The sequence below is a fragment of the Porites lutea genome, chromosome 4, assembly GCF_958299795.1.
Source record: "Porites lutea chromosome 4, jaPorLute2.1, whole genome shotgun sequence".
Taxonomy (NCBI): domain Eukaryota; kingdom Metazoa; phylum Cnidaria; class Anthozoa; order Scleractinia; family Poritidae; genus Porites; species Porites lutea.
Window position 1 is genome coordinate 14,080,395 of NC_133204.1, and position 27,988 is coordinate 14,108,382.

General features: G+C 39.1%; 2 protein-coding genes across 2 annotated transcripts; both read left to right on the forward strand.

Annotated features, from left to right (window-relative positions):
• The first annotated feature begins 2,127 nt into the window (after nucleotides 1-2,127).
• On the forward strand, nucleotides 2,128-15,995 carry LOC140934251 (uncharacterized). Its single transcript, XM_073383911.1, has 6 exons — nucleotides 2,128-2,400; nucleotides 3,831-3,911; nucleotides 4,726-4,854; nucleotides 6,591-6,903; nucleotides 13,894-14,021; nucleotides 15,488-15,995. The coding sequence occupies exons 1-6, from the start codon at nucleotides 2,128-2,130 to the stop codon at nucleotides 15,704-15,706; spliced, it is 1,143 nt and encodes a 380-aa protein (XP_073240012.1). The 3' UTR covers nucleotides 15,707-15,995.
• Nucleotides 15,996-18,877: 2,882 nt separating this feature from the next.
• LOC140932599 (uncharacterized) lies at nucleotides 18,878-27,908 on the forward strand. Its single transcript, XM_073382111.1, has 5 exons — nucleotides 18,878-18,975; nucleotides 20,103-20,384; nucleotides 22,286-22,589; nucleotides 23,307-23,440; nucleotides 27,226-27,908. The coding sequence occupies exons 2-5, from the start codon at nucleotides 20,115-20,117 to the stop codon at nucleotides 27,433-27,435; spliced, it is 918 nt and encodes a 305-aa protein (XP_073238212.1). The 5' UTR covers nucleotides 18,878-18,975; nucleotides 20,103-20,114; the 3' UTR covers nucleotides 27,436-27,908.
• The last annotated feature ends 80 nt before the right edge of the window (nucleotides 27,909-27,988 follow it).

Genomic DNA, 27,988 nt, shown 5'->3' on the forward strand with positions numbered 1-27,988 from the left:
ATTTGTATGGTCGATAAGAGAACTGACCATGAGAAATTGTTTTCTTTTTGTATAAACAGAGACTAATTAAAATGATGTAAAGGCATTGTTACGTTTGCACAAAGATGTTATCATAACAGCTTGAAAATGATAAAAAATGATAGTAAGTTTGTTGAACTTCATCCGCCAGTATCTGAAAGAAAGCGTACAGCCTTTTTAATAAGAAGAATAACGTCAGAGTGGATGTTACGACTTAGTTAATTTTTGTGCCATATTTCACCCATTTACTGACCCCCCCCCCCCCCCCCCACCCCTCCAGGTAATTATTGCACAGTCCCTAAACTGTACGTGAGCCTTTTTGGAAACCCGGCCTTCCGAACATGCAGGACTTTTTTCTATCTGGGCAAAATCATCTTTTTTCGAACTGCAGAACATTTACATAACATTAAGATTTGATTTTATATACTTGTTGTTGTTCTGTATGGTGGCCAAATACAGACGCGCGACATTGGCGCGTTCGCCAGATTCGCCACGTGAGCATGATATTGCTGCTGTGTACTATCATAGTTTTGAGATTGCTTTGTGGGAGCCGACGTAAATGTTCTTCACAAGGTCGCTGATTGATGTAACACTTGCTCATCTTCATGTAGTTTCATATCAGTTTAACTTCCTCGGGTTTGGCAAATAGACTCAAATCTTTTAAATTTTAGATATGTTATATTTTTCAGGAATAAAAATTTGTTCGAATGGCTCTTAATCTATCTAATTCAACTGTAAAATTCAAATTTCGCACTTTTCGCTGCACTGGTCATGACCAATCAGAGCATTCAGATTCAATTTGATTAGGGAAATAAGCACCTGAAAAATAACTGACGCTATTGCCGCGGGCTATTTTTTTCTTCCTGCCTCTTAGCTGAACCATTACTTAATACAGTTTCACTTTCAAGTACGCAAAAGAGAGGTTAACGTGTCACAAGCCTGCAATTTACTATTGTAGGTAAAGCACTCAAAAGCCATCAAAAGGCGCTACTTGTTTCTGGGGCGTTTTCATCGCACACACGGTAAGTAAAAGACGATTATTTCCCATCTTGGTCCTCCAGTGGTGTTAAGAACGAAACCATTTTGGGCGGAATATAGTAACATGGAAAATAAGGACAAATTTTTTCCGTTAAGAGCATTTCTAATTCCGTAGGCATTGCGGATTAAGATGAGTCGTTCAGATTTTCGTCGGCACATAATATCAAGATCTTTTCATCTAGCTAATTTGTAAGCTACTTCGTTCTTTTATTACCATACAATATCAAGACCACATACGACCCAAAATTCCTTGATAAGATATATATTTCAGCCGAGCGCTTTAAGCCAACTCCAAAACACAGGGGGGAGGGGGGTACTTTAAAATGTTCTACACTTCCGTCGGGCTCCGCCGCTAAGTCAGGGCCCTTACCCTTTTATATACCTTTTTTTTTTTTACAAAAAAGGTACCTATACCTTCTATTGACAAATGGTACCCCTTTCGCATACCTAGTTTAGAACCCTGCGTTTCTTTCATTTGCTGTAAATGCTGACTGCTGTAAAATCACAAAACTAGAACATTTTCTCGACCTTCTCTCAGCTATAAAATACATATCTGTTTGCCTTTTTGGGCCTTTTACAGAGCGAAATGATTTTCCTACCCTTCCATATACTTCACAAGCGAAATCCCTACCCTTTCATATACCTGAAGCCTGAAAAAGGTACGTCTTTCTGGTGTAGCCTCCCAGTTTAGGCCATTATACGGAGACCCCCGGCTCCAAAATATCTTGACGTCGGCCGATTCACCTTGTGAACTCGGATAACACAACCAAATTTGCATATAGTTGATGTTATTCATCATTGCTTGAAGTGCTTGATTGCTTTGTTGACGCTGACCTCAACTCTTATTATCAAAGCAAATTGCTCCAATAATGATATGAAGTTTGTTGAGTTTTCGCCACATGGACTAACGTGTACATCATCAACATCAACTTACTGAATAACTGCTAGAGCGCCTTGTGACTTTACAAGGACAGATAAAAAATGAATAATAATCAAAAGGAGGCATGAGGCTATTGACCTCTTTGTTGAAATAATAGTCATACTAATACCAATATCTTCTTAGGAACTAAGATGGCGAGGAAGCCTAAAATGTTAAATATTCTAGTGACCGACAATGAAACCAAGCGCATCATCTCTTTTCAGAAGGGAGGGGAGGTCAAGGAATTTCGCCATCTTTTTCTGGAAGCCCTTCTAGATGTGTTATTAGACAAAGTTGCCCCGGCAAATTTTAAGTTCCAGCGATATGCTGACAACTTCGAAGAATGCGTAGATGTTAATAACAAAGAAAGGTTTGATGAGGACGAATTAAAACTTCTAGCCTTGGTATCTAAACGAGAAAAACAGGTGAATGTTCATTCCCCGTTGGAAGGGGGGTGGGGTACTTCCGTGTGAAACTGGGCATGACTCGCGTTGGTAAATTCTCCCCCCTCCCCTCCAAAAATAACAATTCTGGGCATGGCTCAAGCATTGTTTAAATACAAGAAGAATTCATTCTAACACAGACAGCCAAATTCACGTCGATTTTAGTTGCGATAAAGAAGTTGTCATTAAATGTGTTCCTCTTGAATTTATTTCCCTTTTCGTCTTTCTCTTACCTTACGTTTTCATGCCCAGATCTAAGCGATACCAAGACTGAGACGAGAAGACAAGCAGCCGAGCCATTTCATGAAAGTTTCTCCCCTGGGAGAGGGGTGTTAATTCTATCTTTTATTGCTTAAAAGCCCAAAAAACAGACCTTATATAATCCAATCCATAACTTCGTTGGATTCAACAAAGCCGTATGCTGTTGGGCGATGTTGCATTGGCTTCAAACAAAACCCAATACACTCCAACATCTTGCATGAACTGTTAAAATCGGAGCAATTCAGACCGAATTAATTTTCAAAACTATTAAACACTAATGTGGAGTCATTGCTCTGCTTATCAAAATGTTTATAACGATTGCGCATGCGCAAATCCAACATTTTTTAGACAGCTGTCGAAAGCCTCCCAACATGTTTCTTTTTAGTTCGAGGCATGGTCCATCGACCGTGAGAACAAAAGTTGGATGAAAAGTTTGAACTTATCACTGACCTGATCAAGCTGTCAAAAAGGCATTAACTCAGTTGGGAGAAGTACCGGTCTGCTGAGCGGGAGGTCGTGGGTTCAAACCCCGGCCGGACCAACACTCATGGTTTTTAGATAACTGAGAGGAAAATGCTGCCTTTGTAATGACATCTGCAAATGGTTAGACTTTCTAGTCTTGTCGGATAAGGACGAAAAACCGTAGGTCTCGCTTCACAGCACTTTCACTTATCTCGTTCTTATGGGACATAAAAGAACCCACGCCACTGTTCGAAAAGAGTAGGGGACGTAGACCCCGGTGGTGTCGCCAACCTTTCCGGCATGGGCTGGTTGGGTTATCTGTAAGGAGAGATCTTAATATAGAGATAACCTTATACCTCTTTCTCAGGTGTCGTGATGGCTACCTGCAAACAGTGTATAAGTATTTTTGTTTTTGTCTTCAGGAGCACATACTATCCACTCGTTATAGGGATGTTTCCTCCAGCGCTGCGCCAATTTGAAAACCAAGTAGAAGCAGAAGTAGCAGTAGAAGTCGCTGAGTTTCGATCTTATTTTCTCTTAGATCATGTTCACATGTTCACTATTCCCGTATATGACTATACTTGAGAGCGATAATGTCGGAATTTCGGCATTGTTTTAGAAAAACTTAAATTAGATTAACTATGTAAATGTTAAAACTTGATATCCACTTTGCTTCTTGTAGAACCTGAAGTGAACAAACAGGAGCAACAATGTCCCAAAACTTATTGCGTTTTATAATTCGTCACAAATCATCGACCGGTGGAAATATGGTAAGGTGCAGGGGCGTAGCCTGAGGTTTAGACGGTGTACGCACGCGGGGAAGAAAAGTTGTAGCGCACATGCGAAGACGACTCAACCTAGAGGGGTTTGGGGGTATGCTCTCGCAGAAAATGTTTAAATTTAGGGTCTCGGAAATGCCATTTCCAGCGTTTTCCACACGATATTTTCAGTTAATAAATACGCAAGAAAAATCCAGTAGTCAGTTGTTTGTTTTACCCATCCCTAGTGTTGTCTGTAAGGTAGAGTGTTTACAGGAAAAAAAGGCCAGTGACGCCATCAGATTATGGAACAACCAAAAGCTAAAGAAAATACTAACGCAAAGATACCAATATATTTAATAATTAAAAATACTTTTTCAAAAGATTTTTTTTTCCTTATTTCAACCTTACACTTACGCACGGCGTATGTGGGTATATGGACGCTACGCTCCTGAGGAAAGAGCGCAGAAATTCCATACGGATGACGTGTCACTACCCTGGGAACGAGGTTGATCTAGGCTTCTTATTGGATGAAGCAAATTTTCAACTTATGAGGCACAACCTAGATCTGCGTAGCGACACGTCATCAGTATGGAATTTCTGCGCTTGTTCCTCAGAAGTCATTTCCCGGGGAAACCAGAGGTGACGTAGCGAAATTTTAGCTATTTTTTCAGGCTACCTGACTGTTGGACTAGAGATTGAAGGTGACCTTAAAAATATCTCGGCCAATATATGAGCTGGTACCAACATGATGGACAAGCTAATTCTAATATTACTATTTAATATTTTATAACTCATAATAATCTTTTATATTAATATTCTGCAGTTTAGAAGTTTCCAGATGCCTATTACTAAGATGTTAAACTTTCATGGGCAACACGATGGTGCGAAACGCTTGATTTCTTTCCAGAAAGGAGGATATCCTTGGCCTTCAGCCTATAACCGCAATTTTATGGTAAATGTTTAAAGTTACAAGACTGAAATACCTTATGCGAACTTGAGTCTCTACTTTAGAAATTGACAGAGGACCCCTCTTATCCAAACCCGCGTCCATTTGAGAAGCAGTATAGACGGCGATAGAGAAATAGTGGAGTCAGAAAAGAAGTCAATTTACCTTCAATAAATTATATGTGGGCGAAGATAACGCACAACTAGAGTGATCAGTGCGAAGTTTAGAATCGGCCCTTTCGCATCGGAAATTAGTCTCCTGAATATACCCGTCGGACGCGCAATAAAGAGATTGAAGTAAAAAAAAGAGGGACGTTCAATAAAGACAACAATAGCAAGAAATATTTATTGTAAAAGTTGTGCCGCGCTCTCTAAAGAGAATTGGAGGCTCTATGTGAATTTTCAGTCGAAAACAGAATCGAAAATGATGATATTAGCGCAGATGAAACCGCCAATAACCAATCTGAACCTAGATAAGCTTATAACATAACCGAAATTGTATAACTATGTAGTTAAGCGTGAATCAGATATCTTGAAAACAACTTTGTCGGAGTAGCAAACGCAAGCCGCAAGTGCTCTGATGTCTATAAAATTTCGCGCGCGACTAGCTGGCTTCTCAATGTTGTCAGCTGTTCAAAGCGACAGCGAATTTTTTTTTTCATGGCAGCCTTTGTTTCGACAAAGACAATGACTTCACTCCAACTGTGCGCTAACTTTAAACTTTTAACTTTATATTTTCAAACTTAAAAGTCCGCAACTTAATCGAGTCACATTTTCGCGAAAAAGCTATCCACTTGTAGGTAAGGCCTTTGTCTTAAATAATCCGCTCTATAATCTGAAGATTTGTGATTATTTTTGAAGAAATACGATGTTTAACTTGGACAAGGGTCGTTTTCTATACTGAAAATACTGTAAAAAGCCTGATTTTCAGTGTTAAAAGTCTGTACCCAATTCTCATTTATTTTACTTAGAATTTAGTTGGAATGATAGATTAATCCTTTAACTTAAAGAATCCGCTCTATAATGTTAAAGAATTCATCTTTTTAACTCCCAAAATGACGATTTTAGTCACTCTGCTACTCCAAAATCGACCGCTTTCTCTATTATTATGCCGCTTTCTTGGCACATTCATGCCTGATTAGCCCACCTCAATGCCATTTATCCCGATGTGATCAAGTTTGGGCACAAAATTAGACCTGCTAGACATTTATCATGTTGTAAAGGAGGTCATATTGTCCACTTAAAAAGGACCCGTATCTCAGACAGGTTTCCTTGATGTAAATCACTATTCTCAAACTCGCATACAACTCAAAACTCAAAGATAAAGGGAATCATTCATTAAAAAAAAAAAAAAAAAAAAATGCCATTTTCTTAGTGAAGTTGTTTCAAAAAGTCAAAATAGTGCTTCATCTCAAAATAAAAAATTCCGTCGCAAATTTCGCTATGCGGTGCCGTTAAACTCTCTTCTTGCTTTTGATGCGTAATTAAACATTATGCATTATGTTGAATAGAATTAATCACGGACAGAAAATTACAGGATTATAGAAACAGGGTAGAAAATATTAACCCGGAACTCCGTAAACCACAGGGTGAATTGGTAAAAGATTTCTGGGATCCGTGTTTTAGGTACTCATCAAAAACGTTGGATTTTAATAGCTGCCTCCGATACCATCGACCAAAGCCCCAAAAAGACCCTATGCAGTTTATGAAGTGACGAATATTACTATCTGACTTCCGTTGTAGAAAGAAACATCGAAGGCAAGTGGGGGAGAGGCGACACCGAACCACCCTCATCCTCATCCTCATCCAGGACCACATGTACACTGGGTTTTTCCTTGGATTCATGTACATAACGAGGGTGCGATAGTCTTCCCGCAAACACATCTCTTTTCTGCTCTACAGTTCAGCTCACCCATTAAGCCTCACCCAGTTGAACCGGACACCGATTATCGGATGTGGAGTCCTGTTTGCAGGCAGAGTGACGGCTTGGTGCAGCGTGATCCAACTAACAACAATGTGAATTGTAAAGGAGCCTTCGGTGATACAACAGGCAGGAGTAAGTGTTCTTTATGACATCCTTTTCGTGATCTTTCTTGTCCTTTCTCATGTGTTTGTCCAATGTGTTTTTTTAATGTCACATAAAATAGTAGTATCTCTACACAGTCAGGCGTTTTTAGACGACACTAAAAACGGCTGTGTAGCAGACTAATAAAATAGACCTTACTATACTCGCCATCTTTGCACGCGCTTTTTGACCGATGGGATAAAAGCAATGTAATGTGTTATTTCATGGGGAAAACAAGTGATCAAATTTACTAGTACGAATAATCAAGGTCGATGATTTTTTTATTCTCTCAAAAGGAGACGACGGGAACGTCGAGTCACGCAAATTGTACAGTCCGATTGTTACGTCATTATTGCTTGCTATTAGGGCATAACGCTGATTACTTCCACCCTTATTTTGCCATTATCGTGCCTCCTTTTGTTGTTACTATGTCATTTATACCTTCTTTTAATGTTTTGAGCGGTTGCTTTTTTTCACTCAATTTTATTGTAGTTGCCACCCCTTGAGTTTTAATAAATTACGTTTCACAGCTCCTTTAAAGCGGTGATTATGCGAGACATTGTATCCGTCGAGAGACAGCGATTGGTATAGATAAAGGTGCATAAGTGCACGTTAGAAGAAAGAGGGAATTGTGAAATGTAATAACAATAATAATAATAATAATGATAATAATAATAATGATAATAGTAATAATAACAATAATAATAATAATAATAATAATAATAATAACAACAAAACTAACTATTAAAACCTATTTACAATTAATTTCGCTAAAGAAGAAAAAAAGTATTCAGTCAAAGTACTATTTACAAGTCATTTCATTTCATAGGCTCCTGTTTATTTCGATTTAAAAAAAAATTGATTTCAATTAAAAAAAGAAATCATTTCAATTGAAAACACTTCATTTCGATTAAAAATGAAATAAAAATATTAAAAAGATCCTAAAATACTAATAGCGTTTAAGCGGCAATCATCAATAAAATACCTTTGTGGAATTTTTGTGGAAGGGTGTCCTGAAACCTCTTACGCATGTGTACCGACCTTAAAATCTCAAAAGAAAGCAATGTTTTAATCCAAGTAATAGTAATGTGATAAGGTTCCTCATTCTTTTCTGAGAGCTTCTCGGCTAGGCGTTTGAGAAAGCAGTTGCAGTCGGCTCCCATACCACCGTTGGTTCCAAAAACAAAGTCCAGTACCCTCTGCTGGTACTTCCGCTTTTTCTCCTTCTCCTGCTCCTTAAAGATTGTGGATGTTGTTTTTGCCTGATTACACTTGGAGTTAACATGCGTTACTCTGACATCAAAAAATGCTGTAACTCCACGAGACGAAAAGCCCTCCTGTCTTGAAGTCCAGTCTTGCCACGGGGCTTGTTACCGCGCTTCTGAGGTTGAGTCGCTCATTATCAAAAGGTTGTAGTTGTGGTTCGACTTCAACGTTGGTGCAAACCTTACCAATAAGTGAGGTAAGTAGGTTGCGAACACCATCGTGTCTCTGCGCCACGAACCCTTCCTTTTTGCATGACAGGGCATGGCAGACGGTATACTTCTCAACACAAACAAACTTGCTTGGTAAGTCGACCAGGGGCATAATTATACCTTAAACGTAGAGAGTCGCTGAATTCTTGTTTATTCAGCACCAAGCCTTGATCGACAAGAGGCACTGCGGTAAGCCATGCGCTCGCACCCTTGTCTCTCGATTGGTTAAATGACCGCAGCAGATCCGAGGGTAGAGTGGAATCAATACTTTCCTTTCTCGATTTCGCCGACGCAGTTTTCAACTCTTGAAGCTGTCTTTTTAACTCCTCCGTGGAATTCCCGCCTGCCACCATGAACATGCTCTGAATCTACGTGCGATGCTGTTATTGACGTAGAAGTAGCAAACTGCTGTGGACCTTCAAACCGTAATAATAATGATGATGATAATAATAATTTTCTTATTTCAGCACGGTTAAAACTCATCAGGATTACATAGATAAAAAGCAGAAAACAAGTTGCAATATCTATTTATCAATATAATACAGGAGAACTCACATTCTTACGAACAAATGAAATAAAAAAACAGAGAGTGCCGTGCCTTAGTTAAAGTAACGTCTACAGCCAACCCGGAAACTCTCTGAAGGGTTTGAGCTTGCCGGAACTCCATTGGAAGACTATTTCAATTACCCCAAATTACCCCAAATCGCACTGCAGTAATCAAAATGAGGTTGAATCAGTGAATTGTAGATGAACTGCAGGGTACTGAGAGAGGCAAAAGGTCGAATACGTTTTAGGGCCCCAATACTGGAGGCAATTTTCGTTGATAAAATTTCTCGATATGTTCATTCCAAGACAGAGTTTCGTCAATTAGCACTCCAAGTGACTTCGCACACGAGACTTGTTTAGTAGAAGCACAATTAATTGACAGAGATGAGATGGGGCAGTCTCGATATTCACTGATACTAACTAGAAATATACGTTATGCAAAATCCTCGCGAAGCTTTAAAGGATCAGCAGTGGGAATAAAGGAAACAAGCGAAAGGGAAAAAAAAATAATCAAAAAAACTAAAAAGAAAAACAAAAATGTACAATGTCTAAAAGTATAACTTCCCCGGGATTCGAACTCCCTCCCTCCGAAACTTGGATTCTTGACCACTGCACCAAGCAGCCACTGAATAATTGTTACGCTCGTCTGGATTTTTTATGGAGGATACCTCCCAAGTTTGAGCATTAACTACGTCGGCATGAGTAAGTATATGGCAAAAAGTTACTACAACGTTTTATATAAAGATGAAAATTTCTTATGATCGGGGTTTTATTGCAAGCGGAGTCGCCATGGCAACGTAATGACGCCATTTTGTTTTTTATTTATTTTTATCGTTGTGTTTCTCTGTACCAGGAGTTTTTTTTAAGCTTAAGGGAGTATATACCTGTCATAATTGCCTCAATTATGGCAAAGTTTGAAAAAATTATATTAGAGCGTTTTCGAAATTAATATTTTGAAACGAAGTTTTAAAAATCATAAGTGAAATAGCATGGTATCCACACAATTAGCTTATATCTTATTAAATAATATAAGAAAATGATAAGTTTTGGAAACGCGGCTTCATGCTTTATCTCATAGTGGTTTTATTCCATTGAAAACTGCGTACAAAAAAAGACGGGAATTGCTCTGGGCGATCGCGGGTAAGAAGAATTTTATTTACTTGCATTCAGCGCGGCTTTTGCTACACAGTTTTTGCGCGTAATTTTGTCCATTCCCGGCTACTAATTTCGCATTTTTCAAAAAAACCACTGGATAATTTTTTTTATAAATTTGACAATCTCGACATCAATTGTCAATAAATATACCCTGCAAGTTTTAAGAACATTGAAAACAGGGAAGGCTTTTAAATAGGACCTCAATTATAACCAATTTTTCCCCAAAATTTTGTGTTTACAAGTGAGCATCTTTTTTTATTCACTGGCATTGTTTCAAGTTTCTGCATATGCTCGTGCACATTTAGCAAAAAGATAGCATTTGTATAAAAAAAGACCCTGGGTTAAATCTCCGGAATATGCTAATAACTGAGTAAAGAAATAGTGATACATTATAACATCACAGCAACACTAGGTAAGAGTTTCTGTGATGTTATAACCCGAGTAAGATGATTAAGTATTGCACCCTACACGATGAGACGGGACGTTAACCGTTTCGGCTCTCACTGTTATCTGTGACACAAGCCAATTATTAGCTTATTCCAGATATTTCTTCGGAAAGTAATCGAGAGTTCTTTTTGATGCAAATTTATTTCTTTGCTAGTTGTGCACGTGCATATGAAACTTGAAAACAATGCCAGTGAATAATGAGGACACTTACTTGTAAACACAAAATCTGGGAGAAAAATTGGTTATATTTGAGATACTCGAGGTCCTATATAGGTCTTCCCTGTTTTCAATGTTCTTGAAACTTGCAGGGTAAATTAATCGACAATTTATCTCAGATTGTCAAATTTATTAAAAAAAATTATCGGCGGTTTTTTTGAAAAATGCGAAATTTGAAGTAATGGACCAAATTACTTGCAAAAACTGTATCAAAAGCAGCTGAATGCAAGTTAATATAGAATTCTTGTTACTGGCGATCGCCCAGAGCAATTCCGCTCGTCTTTTGTACGCAGTTTTCAATAGAATCAAACCACTATGAGATGAAGCCGTGTTTCCAGAACTTACCATTTTCTTAAAACATTAGCTAATTGTGTGGCTAGCATACTTTTTCGCCGTTCTTATGATTCTTAAAACTGCGCTTCAAAATAGTTCAAAAACGCTCTCATATAATTTTTCAAACTTTGTCATAATTGAGGCAATTATGGCAGGTAAAAAAAATCTCCCGGTACAGAGAAACACAAAGATAAATAAAAAATGTAATGGCGTCGTTACGTTGTCATGGCGACTCCGATTGCAATAAAACCCCGATCATAAGAATTTGCCATCTTTATATAATACAGTTGTGGTAACCTTTTTCCCACATCTTTACTCATGCCGACGTAGTTAATGCTCTAACTTGGGAGGTATCTACCAAAAAAATCCAGTCGAGCCACCTTAAAGCAATGCTCTTTGCCATGAACGTTGTTTGAAGTTGGCGGAGCTGCATTTATCATGAATTCAACGATACATTTCAGGAAAGTTAGGTTAAAGGCGTATTTCGTATTTTCTCGCCTAACGGCTCGTGAAATTACGTAAAACAATTTCGAAATATCAATCGTGGTATTTACGCCAAATATCACTACAAATCATGCTATTAACTATACTAATTCACGCTCGGGTTCAACTGCGGATGGACTCGGTACGGAGTTGAAGCCAGTCTTTAATTTGATGAATCGGTCACATCGATCGGCGGGCAAAGAACGAATTCATTGTTGGTTTGGCTCAGTGTAACACGACTTCAAAGGTACAGAAGTTAGGGAAAAGTAAGGTTTTGAAGGTTTAAAAAGCCGAAGAACGCACTTTTAAATAAAACATGATAGTGCACCACAGCATTTGTATTCACCCTTAAAGTAGCGTTGCCTGGCAACCCTAAAATGCACCTAAGAGATCTATAAAAATATTAGCAACTCGAGTTTCCGCCTCGCTGAGCGATCAACGCGCGAGGCGCGCGAGAAATTCACAAACCTCGCTTCGGTCAGAATAAGATCTTGATTTAGATAAAGGTCAATACACTCGATATTATTAGAAGCAGAGGTTAGATGAGTGTCATCTGCATATATACGAGGCTGACAATGGGAAAGACAATTTGGGAGGTCGTTAATATAAATAAGAAACAGTAGAGGCCCCAAGGTTTGTTCCCTGAGGAATGCCGCAGCGAACAGTTGTCAGACAACCATTCACGAAGCATTTTGATTACGATCACTTAGATAGGACTTAAACCTATCATTGGAAAAACCTAGAATGTCGTATTCATATAGTTTTGATAAAAGGATGCTCTTGTCGATGTTAAAAGCCCAATTGTCGGTAGCCTCGAGTAGAGCAGTGACAGTCGAGTGAAGCTGACGGAACCCTGACTGGTGACTAGAAAGTAAATTATTAACGGTTTAAAAGTGTGTGAAGACCTGATCGAAAACTATTCTTTCCATTACATTCGCCACAACAGAAATAATTGAGATTGGACGATAGTTTTGTAAGGAATCAATTTAAAAGAACACCTCCAATCATCAGCAAGAACACCAGAGATAATACAGCGATGAAGATGGAACAAAGATAGGGTGCAATCAGGTCAGCACATTCACGAAGCAATCTCACAGAGATCTGATCCAGGCCAGTAACTTTAGGTTGACTCAATTCAGATAAAAATGAATAAACAATAGCTACATCCGGCGTTTGTTTCAGCACGAAGTAATTTTCATCATTAAGATTAAGACTGAGATATTCTAAGAGAGAACTATTACCATTGAGTGTGACGCTGGCTAACTTTAGCTCGATACTAGTCAAGTGGCAATTAAGGGTTTCGGCTAACTCCTGTGCATCAACAATAGAATGGCCATTCATTTTTATCTTATTTACACTCGAATTAGTAGGTTTTCTTGCTTAAAGCTCATTCACGATTCTCCAGGCCGTTCGTGGTTCCCCTAACTTGAAATGCATTATCGTCGCCCAATCCTTTGGCCCTTTTAATTTCAGTATTTACAGAATTGCGGCATTCTTTTTAATTTAACCAGTCCCTAGAGGAATTTGAAAGCACAGCAGAGCTTTTTGTTTGAAGGTATCTCGTTCATACGTGTGTTGTTTGAGCTGAAAAGTTTTCCAAGTTGAACTTTTAGCCCGAACACGTTTACGTTTAGAACACAAAAGAGCATGCTTGTCCACAACCTTAATAAAAACATCTCTTTCCAAGCACGCCACATATCATTTAGATTATCGAAGTGATCTATACAACCCCAATGCTGTGAATTTTGAAATATCATTCCGAAAACGTCGTGTGTCGAACAAAAGCATCGAAAATAAGCATTTAAACTTTCTGTAAGTCAGTGCGCATGCGTGCGTGATGGTCTGATCGCGTTCTATCTCCTTGCTAGATAAAAGGGAGGTTCAATTCATTTTGCTAAGCAAGGTAATTGCTTTTTTCCCGCCAGTTTTACGTTTTTGCCGTCGATTTGATCCAACCTCCTTTAGTTTTCCTCAAGAAAGTATCTTTGCTAGGCTAGGATCGGAGTGTTCATTTTATGTTACCCTCAAACGAGGGTAGCCTCTCACGCAGATCCTGGGGCCACCAATTATTGGCGAACAAACCCCGCCCCAACGTGGCGAAGGAACGCTTGACGAACCCCTAAGAACGTCTGCGTGGGAGGCTAACACGAGGCTTGAAATCATAGGTTTCTTTTATCAGCATTGTTCTGTTTAGGGGTTTTAGATACTAGTTGGGTAGATTGATCCTAGTACTCATTCTAAATATCCCGGTAAAAATTTCTCTCGCCTATAGCTACCGTCTCATTTAATCCACTCAAATGACTCAGTGTAATCTCTTTTTAATTAGCTGTGATGACTACAAGTGACATCAATCTGAACTATGTCAGTCTACTCTTCAAGGACTTGACCACGATGAAACAGTACGTCATGATGGCACAAACTGGCACAAGCGGCAATATAAACATAGAGGCTGTGGTAAAGTTATTTGTGATTAATTTAACATGACTTTCGTTGCCAATAAAGAATGAAGATGATGTGAACTGCAGAAATACAATTTTAATTGAAGATATGATCGTTGGTAATTGCAATTAAAATAATTGCAAATAAACCAAAACAAAATTTCGGGACTTAGAGCTGTAAGCCATAGGTTGGAAGCAGGCCAAATTGTTGAGTTCATCTTAACCCTTGAAAGGAATTAAACACAGAATGAAGATGATGTGAACAAAAGGAAATCTAAATTTAAATGAGAGATATGAACATCACCTATGTTGGGTACTCTTAATTTTGCCACTGTCACGCTCCTATAATGCAATTTCTCCGTGGCACAAAATCTTGCACAAGTATTGTTTTCAATTTCTCCAAAGAACCAACAATCGTCCGACGGTGGGAAACACAACTTATATAATGGTCCAAGGCAGTTTCAACTATTGGCCGAACAACAGTGCCACAATGTCATATGGCGCGAATTATTAATATGATTAGACTTTGGGTCAAAACGAAGTTCATTCAGCACTAATATTAGACAGGTAGAGGTCCGGTGGAGAAACCGATCAATTTTCGAAAGGAATAATACGTTGCCCCCTGACTCTCTGTTTTGTTTTGTTTTTTTTTTTGCGAGGGGGCGGGGGAAAGGAAGGACCTATATACCGTAAATTATTTAAGTCGTATCAAACACCGCGGGGAATTGGGGGAGGGGGGGGGGCTGGTTTATTTCAAGCCCATTTGAGGGAGTGTTAACAGAGACGGGAGGCTTATTTGAGAGGGGGAGGGCTTGTTTGATTTAGAAACGACGATGGTATCAGTTCTCCATAAAGAACTAGAATACAAAGTGGAAAAGCTCAAGTACAAGACGTTTGGAGGTCATTCTAGCAGCAAATTAAAGGATCAGAATCAAATCGGAACTTCCAGTTGGTAAATAAACCATCCGAGAGTAGTCCACACGAAGTTTTGCAGTCATAATTGATTAATACAGTCCATCATTTCTTAGTGGAGAAAAATTAGGAGAGGGGAGGGGGGGAAGCTCATTGAGGGGGAGGGGCTTAATAAAGGATTTACGGTACTGTGGCTTCAGCCCACTGAATAAAAAACTGTGTTTAGTGGGATTCACTAGGTAGACGTGCTGTGCGATACCCTCCCCACCCCCACGAAAACAACTGTATCCCTAGCCTCCCACAGACACATACTAACCACTGGCTAATGAACGTACATTTTCCTAATCTTAAGATGAAAAGCGAAGTTGTCAGTAAGTATAGACAGTGTGTTAATACTCATGCCATTTTATCGTCTTCATATATGTGAAATTCTTAGAATAAGTAATGGTGCTGGCAGGGTTTCAGAGTTTACACTCCTTATAAGCTAGGCTTTTGACACATTAATAGTCTTTATTATTATTATTATTATTATTATTATTATTATTATTATTTATTATGTCTACATTTCAGGAAACTTCCTCTGACTCAGGACCGTATCCCGACGAAGCAAAATTTGCACCTGACCACTTTTGGAGTTATACCATTTTCCGGAACAAGTTCTACAACCAAAAGTACTTGGGCTGTGATGGCACTGGCAACATGACACTGGTGGATATGGCCTTTCCACATTATCCAAATCCACAAGCTCTGTTTATTCTGAACAAAGTTCCAGATTCACTCACAAAGTAGTCCAGTTAATGGAGTTGAGAACCTCACGAAAGAGCTTTTGTTCACCCTGTTTGTTGCAAATTTTATTTTAGTCGCCTCTTTAAGACATTTGAATTTTCAAATTAGTTTCAGCAATCAAGGTTTTGTTGAAGTAAAATACGTCGGCGTGGGCTTATAATTTGATTATACCAATACAAATTATGCTCACAGGACACTTAGTCGTTTGTAATGTAGTTAGAGTTGAGTTTCATGGTATCTCTGCCGAAATATTGGCAGTAAATGTGTGTGCTTCAGGATACTAAATAAAAGTTTTAAGTATCTTACTGCCCTTTCTTGTTGTGTCGTGTCTAGCTCAGAAAAAGTGAATTTTAAAAGCAATTTTAGGATGTGAACCACGGTTAGGACACTTAATGACAAACCAACCTATTCAAGCCCTTCTCGGCTCTCTGTCAACCACAACAACATGCTCAGCCCATGATAAACATTGTTGGGATGAGGCTGGACGGTGGCTGGACTTGATTACCAGCCGCTGTTCTGGAAATGAGCCCACGCTCTTCCCTCCACAACAAAGGCGCGTCACCCCGATCAATCAAACCACTCATCTCTTCTTGGGGAGGAACAAGATAGGACCCGAAAGTGCGAGGAAAATCTAGATTATGGCGGGAGCGCTGGGAGCAGGCCAAAGTCGATTAGCGCAAAGGCCCGGGTTGAGTACCGGATATAAAGGAAACGACTTGTACTGAAGGAACCGAGTGCCATTTTCGAAAAAAGTATGGCAGGCGTCAAGGACATCATTGGTTTGACAACTCATAAGCGCTGCGCTCCCTGAATGGAAAGTCCCGGGGAACACGCGGCCACATTTCGTCTGGGCACACGACAGCACTTCGGGCTCCTCGGGTGACTAGAATAACCTACCCGTTGGATATACTCATCTGGTGCTGCCTTGTCCGAGAGGTGTACTCACGATCACAAGTTGTTTGTACAGGGTTGCTTCGCTCTGAGGTCCAAACCAGCTTCAGAATAGACCTGTTTACCTATACGGCGGTCATATTGAATTGATTAGATCTAAGGAGTATTATGGGCTACCTAGGGGGCATGAACACGATACTATACTCGCTCAATATTTACGCACGCTTTTCGGGGCAATTTTTCTCATAACGTTTAGCTAGAATAAGATTGTAATGGGAAAAAAGATCGTTGTGCCGAGTTTGGATGTAATAATGATCGCCTTTTTCCCGATAAATACTACAGTGAAAGAGTGTCTTGGAGTGTCCACAATATTGTTTCTTTTTTTCTCTCGCTGTATAGAATCAGTATCTGACTTCTTCTTCTCAGTCTTAATTGGTTGTACTGGAAGCCTGTCGATGGGAGCTTTTCCCTTACGTGTTACTATTTCTCGATTATAACCCTTTAGAAAGAACGTGGGATGAGGATGACTGTCAACTGGTCTTCCGCAAAATTTAAAATGATTTGAGCAAACTTTAGCATTTTTGTTCACCTTAAATCCCTTCCGGCTCAGTAGTTTCGTCCAAGTAGCCAAAGGCCTTGGTTCCTTGCAAGAGCAGAAACGTACCTCTGAAGAAACTGGTATGCTCTTTCACCATATATTTCTCGACAAAACGGTGATCATTATTACATCCAAACACGGCACAACGATCTTTTTTTCCATTGCAATCTCGTTCTAGCAAAATTTTAAGAAAAATTGCCCCGAAAAGCGCGTAAATACTGAGCGAGTATTTTTTTTTTTTTTTGCTGTAGGATCGTGCTCATGCCCCTTGGGCATCCCATAATACTCCTTAAATCTAATTAATTCAATATGACCGCCGTATCGTTAGAAAGGTCTATTGTGGTTCGTTATTAGGCAAGTTCGGGATTCATCATGCATTGACGGCAATTTAGTATCAGATTATAAACCAAGACAAAATCAGTTCTTAATTGAAAGGCAGTAGTCTGTAGATCCAATCATGACGGCTTAAAAAGAATAATTAAAAAAATATGATTCGATGCGTTTGCTGGACATCATCAGCAGGTTTCAGAAAGAAAGAGAGCAGTCTTTTAAATAATAAGAACTGCAAAATGGATGAGGCGGAGCTAGGACTGGAATTCCTTTTCGGGGAGGATTAGAACTTCAAAACATTCTTTTCTATTTGTCCAGCCAAACCGTTTACGGCATTCGTTATAGTAATTATTGAACAAAATCAGAATGAAAGAAATGTCGTGAATGAGATTGGAGGACAACATACGTGTCATCTTACCGGCATGTTAATATGTTAACAGTACGCTCGGATGTCAGCATTTAAGGGCTCCATTGGCAGCCCCCATCGGCCAATTTATGAGCTTACTGTAACCCACTCAGCCCATGATGATATGAATTAAGTGTTAAGTGTGCGGGACAGTAGTGTGAATTCCCTTTCGATTTAACAATTATTGTTAATGTGAAACTGATAGAAAGTAAGGCTTGTAACACTTGAACTACTATCTGCGGTAAGCTTAAAAGACAAACCTATACATTTTAACAGCCAAAAGTTAGTAGTTTCGCGCAAATGGTCCCAGTTTCATTAACAAAAAACAAAACAACTAAACAATCGTCAACAACAAACGAAAAAATAATGAAAAACAAATCCGAAAAACACGTCTAATACTGACTGAGTCGGATCCTTTGTGATTTCGAATTCGACTAATCTACCGGAAGTCCGACGAATCGTGACGAAAGGTGACGCTTTATGGACTGATCTGGGTGCGACGACCCCTCACTCCTTAAGACTAGCACTAGCTGAATTTAGTACTGACTTAGGTGGTGACAAATAATGAGCAGGTAACTGTATCGCCTAATGCATGGTTTTTTGGCATTATTACTGATTTTTTTTTTTAACTTAGCGGAATGAACCACTTAAGAAAAACAGGTCATACTATATGTTACTTTTTTTTGTCCCATAACTCAGTCTGCGGAATTCAGATTACGGGGAATAATATTCGCGAAAAGCGTTACAAAGTGTTAGTGTTTTTCTATATATTTTTCCTTTTCTGAGCGAGTGAACACTTTTTTAAACGCCTCAACTCAATACCTGACGTTCATTTACATTTGCTAACTCACTTAAGACTCACTTCCGCTTTTGACTGAAAAATTATTGATAGGTACAAAAACTACTTATACATTTAAATCAGTTTAAGCATGCTACACATTCCTGCACGCAAAGGGGAACTAAAAGGGTCGCAAGGTTTAAAGCAGACTTACGGAAGCTATCAAAACACTCTGCTTAACTTGCTGGGGCGTATTCATCGCACGTACGGTAAGTAAAAGATGGTTATTTCCAACTTTGGTCCTCTAGGGTGTCAACGAACTAAACCACTAGTGTGAACTTGGTAACGTGGATGACAAGGATAACATGTAAGATTAGAAATTATAGGCTGGAACTTGTAAAATAGTTGCTGAGAGATACTATACGTTCCAGTCTATAATTTCTTCTCATTTATATCAACGGAATGTGAAATGAACTTTTTCAATTCTCAGGGTTAATTAATTCAGTTAATATCAGCATTTGTAGTTCTATGTTTCGGAAAATCAGTGGTCAGTTCGTCGGCTCACAGTCCTTCTCACCAAAGCAATAGCAAACTCTTTTCATCTAGTTGATTTAAAAATCTTCTTCTTGTACTGAACCACAACCCAGCATGATTTTAAGCCAGCTTCAAACATTCTTGACGGCGGCCAATTCACGTCGCCAAGTCGGTTTATAATAAAACCAAATTTGAATACAGTTGAGAACCGTCACACAATACCAGCCCCCTTCCCCCAAAATAACGACTAATCTATCAATTCACAGCGAAAAACTGACAGGAATACATCAAAGGCAAGTCTCCTTTATTTATTTTCTTGAAAAAGGAAAATAAAATGATACACACGTACATGTATTTAACGTTTGGAGACCTCAGTATTTTGTTTCTCAAAGTCTCCGCGGTCGTCTGTAACGCGACACTGACTCTCTTGTACATTCCACACTCACTTGGGATGCCTGTGGTGTTACCGACATATAGACTGCCCTGAACAGATCTGGAGACACAGGACAGATTTAAAAAAAAAAAGAAAAAAAAAAAAAAAGAAAAGACAGGAAAAAAAATAGGGTGGTTTTTAAAGAGACGCGTGATACTATCGACCTCTATGGATAAGATAATACATATACATGATATTATTATACATCAGACTCACTATGAAAAATCTGATTGGTCGAGGGCATTCAATCAATTCACAATAGCTTGTGAACTTGACATAATAAATGCAATATCTGCTGCAGATATTGCATTTATCATGTCAAGTTCAACGTCCAGATAACACAGACTTCGGTTTTGATAATTCATGATATCATGCTCAACCTCATCCAATAATTGTTTAATAAACATACTGATACCAATAACTTCTCAGGAATTTACTCACATGGCTAAGAAGTCAAAGATGTTAAAGGTTCACGTGACTCATGAAGAAAACAAGCGCATCATCTCTTTCCAGAAAGGAGGGGAGGTCAAGGAATTTCGCCATCTTTTTCTACAAGTATTTTCAGATGTGTTATTAGACCAAGTTGCTCCCGCAAATGTTAAGTTGCAGCGATATGATGACAGCTTCCAGGAATACGTTGATCTTAGTAACGAGGAGAGGCTTGAGGAAGACCTTAAACTTCTTGCATTGGTATCAAACCAGGAAAGACAGGTAAAAATTGATTCCCCGTTGGGGAGTGGGGACTTCCGAATGTAAAGGGCTTGATTCTCGTCGGTAAATTGGAACTAAGCCCCCGACCCCCCTTGAGCGGTGTCCAGATTGGTTTTTGGGGGAGCTCTATTCGTCTAATTCTGAAATGTGATTCTAAAACAGATGGTTAAATAGAAGCTGTACCACTTTCAATGGCGATAACGTAGTTGTTTTCGAACTGTTTTTCTCTTCTGTTTCTTTCTTCTTTTTCTCTTTTTCTTACTTCACATTTTGCAGCTTTTCATGCACAGTCCCAAACGAGACCAAAACCTGCAATCAATATACTTTTTAGTTTGAACGTTTTGTTTTCCCATTTCAGAACACGTGATGGCTCCCCAGGGAACTTTTTCTTTCGTAGGTCGTCTTATGCACGTGCACTTACGTGGATATGTATGCATAATTAAGGAAAAAAATTCACTGGAGAATATCACGGAAAACAAACCATATAAGTTTAGAAGGTGCATCTGCACCCCCAAACTAGAACAAGAGCATCCGCGCCTCTTTTCGTGGGAGTCCCCACTCCAAAAGAGGAAGAATAATCACGTAATTGTTCAAAAGCCCATTTAAACGGACTTATTACATGCGAGCAGTCACGCACTTCTTTTCCTAAAAGTTACCGGTGTAAGCTCGCGAGCCGCGAAAAAGGAGGGCGTTAGCTCTCTGAAGTTGCTGTTGGCCGATGTTGCATTCTCTTTCAGAAAAAACCCAACTTGCTGCCTGGATATTTGAAGCCGAAGCAAATTCTGACCGAATCAATTTTTAAAACTGTTAAACCCACATGAGGAGCAATTGCTTTGTTTATCAAAATATTTATTTTAATTGCACACGCCCGAATCCAACTTGTCCATCGACCACGAGAACAAAATGAACATTGAATGAAAAGTTTGAACTTATTCAAACCTGATCAAGCCATCCAAAAAGGCATTAAAATGATTCCAACATGTTGCATCTGTTTAATAGGGCTTACAAACTGGAACTGAGTCCTGGATAGCTACCCCCGGCCTTTTAAGTTAAATTAGCAAAAATGTTGCAAAAACCTAATCAGTTCCCAGTCAACTTACATCCCCCCATCCTCTACCGAGGATTTTTTTCTCTGAAGCTTTAAGGGAATTATTGCTTTATGGTGCGTGGATTTAAGCAGAGTATCGTTTCGGTGGATATCAAAGCACGTCAATCATGCCCAGAAGTAGACTTTTTCTATTCTTGAGCCGATTGCTTTTGTCCAAATCCTCTAGCAGATCGTCTTTATGAGAGTAAAGACACTTCGCAAGACAAATTTGGTACCGTCAAGGTATATTAAACGAGGAAAGGTCTCAGTTCCCGTTGACGCTCGTGGCTCAAAAACGCCTTTGCTTAAGCTCCCTAATTCAAAGGGGGGCGTACTTCTGGGATTTCTTGGTGTGGTTTTGCCGCCCGGTTCTTCAAATCTCGGCCTCTAAGAAACTATGTCAGTAGATCAGAACGTCGACAAAGAAGATTTCTTAAAATCCACTTCGAATTCACAATTCACATATTTCGTCTTTCTTTCTAATTTTCATTAGGAATTAAAACGATGAAAACGCTCATACACTCCCGTAGTTTCCTCAACAACCATATCCGATTCCAGACCAAAATGGGCCGAAGTCTATACCCGTTTTCAGACCAAAACGGGACAAAAACCTTACCCTTTAGGGCGGCACATACCTATATATGGCTTATATAAGGGAGTACCCCACCGGGCTTTCGACACCATCGACCAGTCATATCTAAAGGCTAACCACCTAAGCGATCTCAAAAATCATTTCCCTGACAGCTTTCGTGTTCCCATTCTCTTTGTGGTTTATGATGTGTGGAATAATCATACCAACTAATGTCCTTGTTAGAAAGGAAAACCACAGGCACATAAAGAAGCGATGACCTCAGACCATCCTCATCCTTGCCCGAAGCCATCTACTCACTGGGTTTTTCCTTGGATTCCTGTACATCATGCGAGTGCAATCTGTTTCCCGGCAACGCATCTGTTTCCTGCTATAGGCAACCCATACTGTCGACCTCACGAAGTTAAAGCAAACACCAATTATCGTATGTGGAGCCTTGCTAGCAGGGAAATTGACAGCCTGGTGCAGCGTGATTCAACTAATAATTCCGTGAATTGTAAAGGAGCCTTCAGCGATACAACAGGCAACAGTAGGTGTTCTTTGTGCTTTCCTGTTTGTTTGCATTTTTTGTTTCATACGATTCTAAATCATTCTATTCAATTTTAAAAATAGATTGACAGAATTATTTCTTTGAGGTGGATTTTCACTGTCCGCAATTTGTAGGTGCCACGCACGTAAATTTTACGCGCTTAAATAAAATAGACGCAATGTATGAAGTGTCGGTACATTGATGAGTGTCAAAAGATAGACAGGAAGAATTATGAAAAAACTGGGACAATAGAGTTGTATATGGTAACCAGATTTTTTCAGAGATTTTAGTGAACGCTTTTTAGCTCCTTGCTAGATGAAAGCAAGATTTTATTCACGTTTGCCCAGGTATTTGCTTTTTTCTGTGGCCACCGGGTTTCATGTTTTTGAGCTATTTTTAAACCCCTTTATTTGATTATTTGCCAGCAGCACCAGTTTTCCTCAAGAAAGTATCCTGGCTTGGAGCTGCTCTTAATTATTACTTTTTCTAAATTTAAGACAAAGATGAAAGAGCCTGGGCCCTGATTACGTCAACCTAAGTCAAGGAAATGTCATTTTATGTTACCCTTACACAAGGCTTGTCACCTTTTTATCAATATCGTTCTAGTCAGGAGTTTGCAAATCGGGTTGGTTAGAGAGATCCTTCTCATTTTAAAAAACTCTATTCTCTCTCTTTTTGTTTAATCCACTGAATTCAAATTAATCTCTTTTTAATCAGCTGTGGTAACTACAAGTGACTACAGTCGGGGCTTTCAGTATATCAGTCTACTCTTCAAGGACTTGAAAAGTAATCAGTACGTCATAACGGCCCAGACCGACCCAGTGAGCGGCAATATAAACATAGAGGCTGTGGTAAGGTTATTTGTGATTAATTAAACGCTTTTATTGGGTAGCGTGTTGGGTACTGCTAATTTCCGGCATGTAACGCCTCCATGAAAGCATTTTCGACTTTCGCGTTAATTTCCCTCAATTGCAATTTTTCCTTACAAGATCTTGCACAAGCATTGTTTTCAATTTCTGTTTGAGAACTTTAAAACCCAAATTGGGGAACACAAATTACCTTATGAGGGAAGTGAATGATGCTCATTGGAAATGACTGCTGATCTGATGTTTTGTTTTGCTGATTTGCGCCGTTTTTAATGTCTAAGACCGCTTTAAATAGGGCAGGAATTACCACAGTGTTATACCGAGAATTATGAATAATTTTGCTCAAAACGAAGTTCATTCAGCACTAATTAAAAAAAAAAAAACAGATTACAGGTCCGGCGGAAGTAACTGACCAATAAACGAAAGGACTAGATCCTATGTATGATAGCCGCTGTCTTTGCAGATGAAATAAGATATTTAAAAAGCGCGTGCAAAGATGGAATAGGATCGATGGGATAAAAGCATTGGCATGTGGTATTCCAGGGACAAACAAAATAATAAAATTTGCCAATACGAGTGATCGCGGTCTAATTTGTTTATTCTCTCAAAACGATAAGACAATTTTTTCAAAATGTACAGTTTGAGTTTTGACAAGTTTTACGTCATTATTGCTTGCTGGGAGGGCATCCGCGGTCGTTATTCCATTAAAAAGAACAACGACGATCACTTCAACCCATACTTGCTATTGTCGTGTTTAAGATTAAAAGTTCTTCATTTTCTGTTGTCTAAAATAAACAAGCTTAACAGCCATTTCTTGTATCGGCGGATTTTATCACTTGCTTTTTCCCTGAGAAACCACGTGACATTGCTTTCATCCCATCATTTCTTAAGAGCGTGCAAAGATGGGCGGGTACCGCGAATAAAACTAACGTTTATTATCCATTCAAAATATTTCGACGTTTCTGATTGGCTGCAATTTCATAACCAACAGGCGCTTACTATATTTGGACGATGAGAGCAATATACCATCGATTTGATGGCATAAGTCATGGACGCTTTCCATTCAGCAAAAATTCTTTTGGGGACGAGCCAGGAGGGGGGAAGAAGGACTTATGTACTTACGCTCCAGCCCGCGAACAATATTAAGATGGACCCACCAACTAAACTTTGCTTTATCATTCAAAATACATAATCAAAAGTAGGTTGAGTTTGATCGTCCGGGTGACATAGTCCTGAATAGGACTGTTTTTGTCGACAGTGACTGACGTTTCGACAACCTGTGCAGTAGTCATCTTCAGAATCAACAGCGTAATGACTTAAATGGAACCGCTAAAAGTTTGAATTGTTTCCTTACCTGAGAAGAAAAGAAGAGCTTTGTTGTTTTCTGTTGACTTGCCAAGTTTATAGCCGAAAAGGTTTGTTGTGTCGTTCTTCGCATGAAGTACGGACAAAAATGGCGATTCGGCTCCTCGAGGTAAGACGTCGTCTTCATGTAGCATTCTTTCTCGTGTTTACTTGAAACGTAGAATTTCTGCAAACATTTGCTTTCAAATTTGTTTGTCATAAGTAAACTTCGTTTTTGGGCCAAATTTGTCTTGTTAGGAAACGCTTAGTTCACGAAACGGCCACTTCTAGGCGAATAAACGGGAGTTGTAAACAATCCATCGAACACAAAACTCAACAACAGTAAAGGGAAAAACGCCGTTTTCAATCCTTCGAAGTCTTTTCTTGCCTGAAAAAAAGTCAACCCAAGGATTTTGTCGACTTGTAAAAGATCTTTCTCTAAGAAAATGGGAAACAAACCGAGCTGACACATTGTCCACTCGCTAGGAGGTGAATATTGTAGAATAGTCAGAGATAGCGAACCAATCAGATTGCTTAAACCACCAAGATCACTGAGTGTGTATATACTAATTGCTAAATATCCGCCGCCCCTTGACTCCCTGTTTTGCGGGTGTCTTTTTTTTTGGGGGGGGGGGGGGGGGGGGTGGGGCAGGGACGGGAGCTGGGAGGGGTGAAAGAAGGACTTTTAGTATATACACACTCACTGATCTTGGTGATTTTTAAAAGCAATCTGATTGGTTCGCTATCTCGGACTATTCAACAATATTCACCTCCTAGCGAGTGGATAATGTGTCAGCTCGGTTTTTTTTCCCATTTTTTTAGAGAACTATCTTTCAAAAGTCGACAAAATCCTAGACTTGGAAGGATTCAATACGGCGTTTTTCAATTTACTGTAGCTGAGTTTTGTGCTCGCTGGATTGTTTACAACTCCCGTGTATTCGCGTAGAAGAAGCTGTTTCGTGAACTAAGCGTTTTCTAACAAGAAAATTTGGCTCAAAAATCGAAGTTTATTTATGACAAACAAATTTAAAAGGAAATGTTTGCAGAAATTCTACGTTTCAAGTAAACAGGAAAAAGAATGATACAGGAAGACGACGTCTTACCTCGAGCAACCAAGCCGGCCATTTTTGTCAGCACTTCATGCGAAGAACGACACAACAAGCCCTTTTGGCTATAAACTTGGCGAGTCAACAGAAAACAAGAAAGCTCCACTTTTCTTCTCAGGTAAGGAAGCAGTTCAAACTTTTAGCGGTTCCATTTAAGCCATTACGCTGTTGTTTGCGAAATGATAAACTTGTGAATTGCCATGTTTGAAAATTCTGCAAAGATATATTTTTAAAATTACGCGTGATTTGATCTGTCAATCAAATTGTACTTTTTAATGGTTTCCTCTCTGATTTTGTTGAGATCACTTCGTGTGTATATACTAAAACAATTATTCTTTTCCATCTCGGTGAATAGTGGCTTTGGGAATTTTTACCTCGATTTCAAAGAATAATTGTTAAATATACTAACGCTTCAGTCTAAAAATATTAAAATGGACCCACTAACTAAATTCCTTCGCCTTATCATTCAAAGTACATAACTTTCTTAATAAAGTAATTAAGTAACATGATAAAGTTGTGTACTTTGAATGATAAGGCGAAGGAATTTAGTTAGTGGGTCCATTTTAATATTTTTAGACTGAAGCGTTAGTATATAAGTCATTCTTTCCCCCCTCCCAGCTTCCCCACCCCCCAAAACCAAGAAAAAAAGACACCTGCGAAACAGAGAGTCAAGGGGCGGCGGATATTTAGCAATTATTGAATGAGGCTGACTATCATCTGAAGAATAATGGAGATCTCCGAGGTTGTTGGGGCCTTGGCGGATAACACCCTCTGAGATGTCCATGATTCTTCAGATGATACGAAAGACGAATTTTATTATTCATTCAAAATAATTCCTAGTTTGAAAACAAGCTTAAACTTGCTTACCTCCATCGATGTTAAGTTCATCTTCGATAGTGCAGTTTATCGGCAAGTGTAGGAGATACAGGGTTGTTCAGTTCTGCAAATATTCTCCAAATAGCAGTCGTCATCCATCGAATTATCTTCTTGCTGCCCTTGCTGTTTTGAGCCAATAGTACGCCTATTTCTTCCTCATGAAACGAGTGAAAAGTTCCGCCATTTTGTATTCACTATCAAAACAACTCAAACTTAATTTTGCTGCACCATTGACGTCATCAGTTTTATTTACTGTGTAGTCCCAAAGCAAGTAATGACCACCACAAGAACAACTGCACCCCTAGCCTCCCCCACACATAAAAACAACTGGGTAATTAAAGTACAACTTCCGGGACATTTTCGTAATCCTATGATGGAAAGCGAAGCTGTGTGTATACATATGTCATTTTATAATATTTATTTTAATATTTGTCTATATTATAGCAAACTCCATCTGGCTCAAAATATCCTGACGAAGCACAATTTGAACCTCTCTACTATTGGAGTTATACTATTTTCAAGAACAGGTTCTACGACCAAAACAATAACCCAAAGTACTTGAGTTCTGACAGCACTGGCAAGATGACATTGGTGGACATGGCCGAACTAGATTATCCAACTCCGCAAGCTCTGTTCATTCTGAACAAAGTTTAAACGTCACTGAAAAAGTATTCTAGGATAGAACTGCTCAAAATTACTTTTTTGCACCAGAAAAATAGCTCAGAAGTAAATAAATTGTTAGTTGCTGCTTCCAGACTTTTGATCAAAAAAAGGTTTCAGCGAGCGAATTACGGTTTTAAACGTAAAATGCATTAAAGCGGACGTATAGTTTGATTATCAGGTAACCACTAGCTACAAAAGGCATGAGAAATATCACTAGAAGCACCTTGGCCCAATAACGAATATCGCGAATGTTACGAAAAAGTTTTACCCCGCAGACAGTCCCTGACGTAAGAGCGCGATTTCTTTTAAATTTACAACAGGCCATTGGGATGGAGGCAGGACAACACTGGAAGCCAAAACGAAAAAACAAACAAACAAGCAACAAAGAAACAAAGTCATAAATGAAGCCAGTTTTATTATATTCTCGACTGCATTATTTTTTAAGCATTTGAGTCATGGAAGCCCTGGAGACACAATCGCAGTTTAATCCGGAAAGAACGCACTCAGACAATTAACGAAGTTAGCAAAAATGGGTTTCTTATTT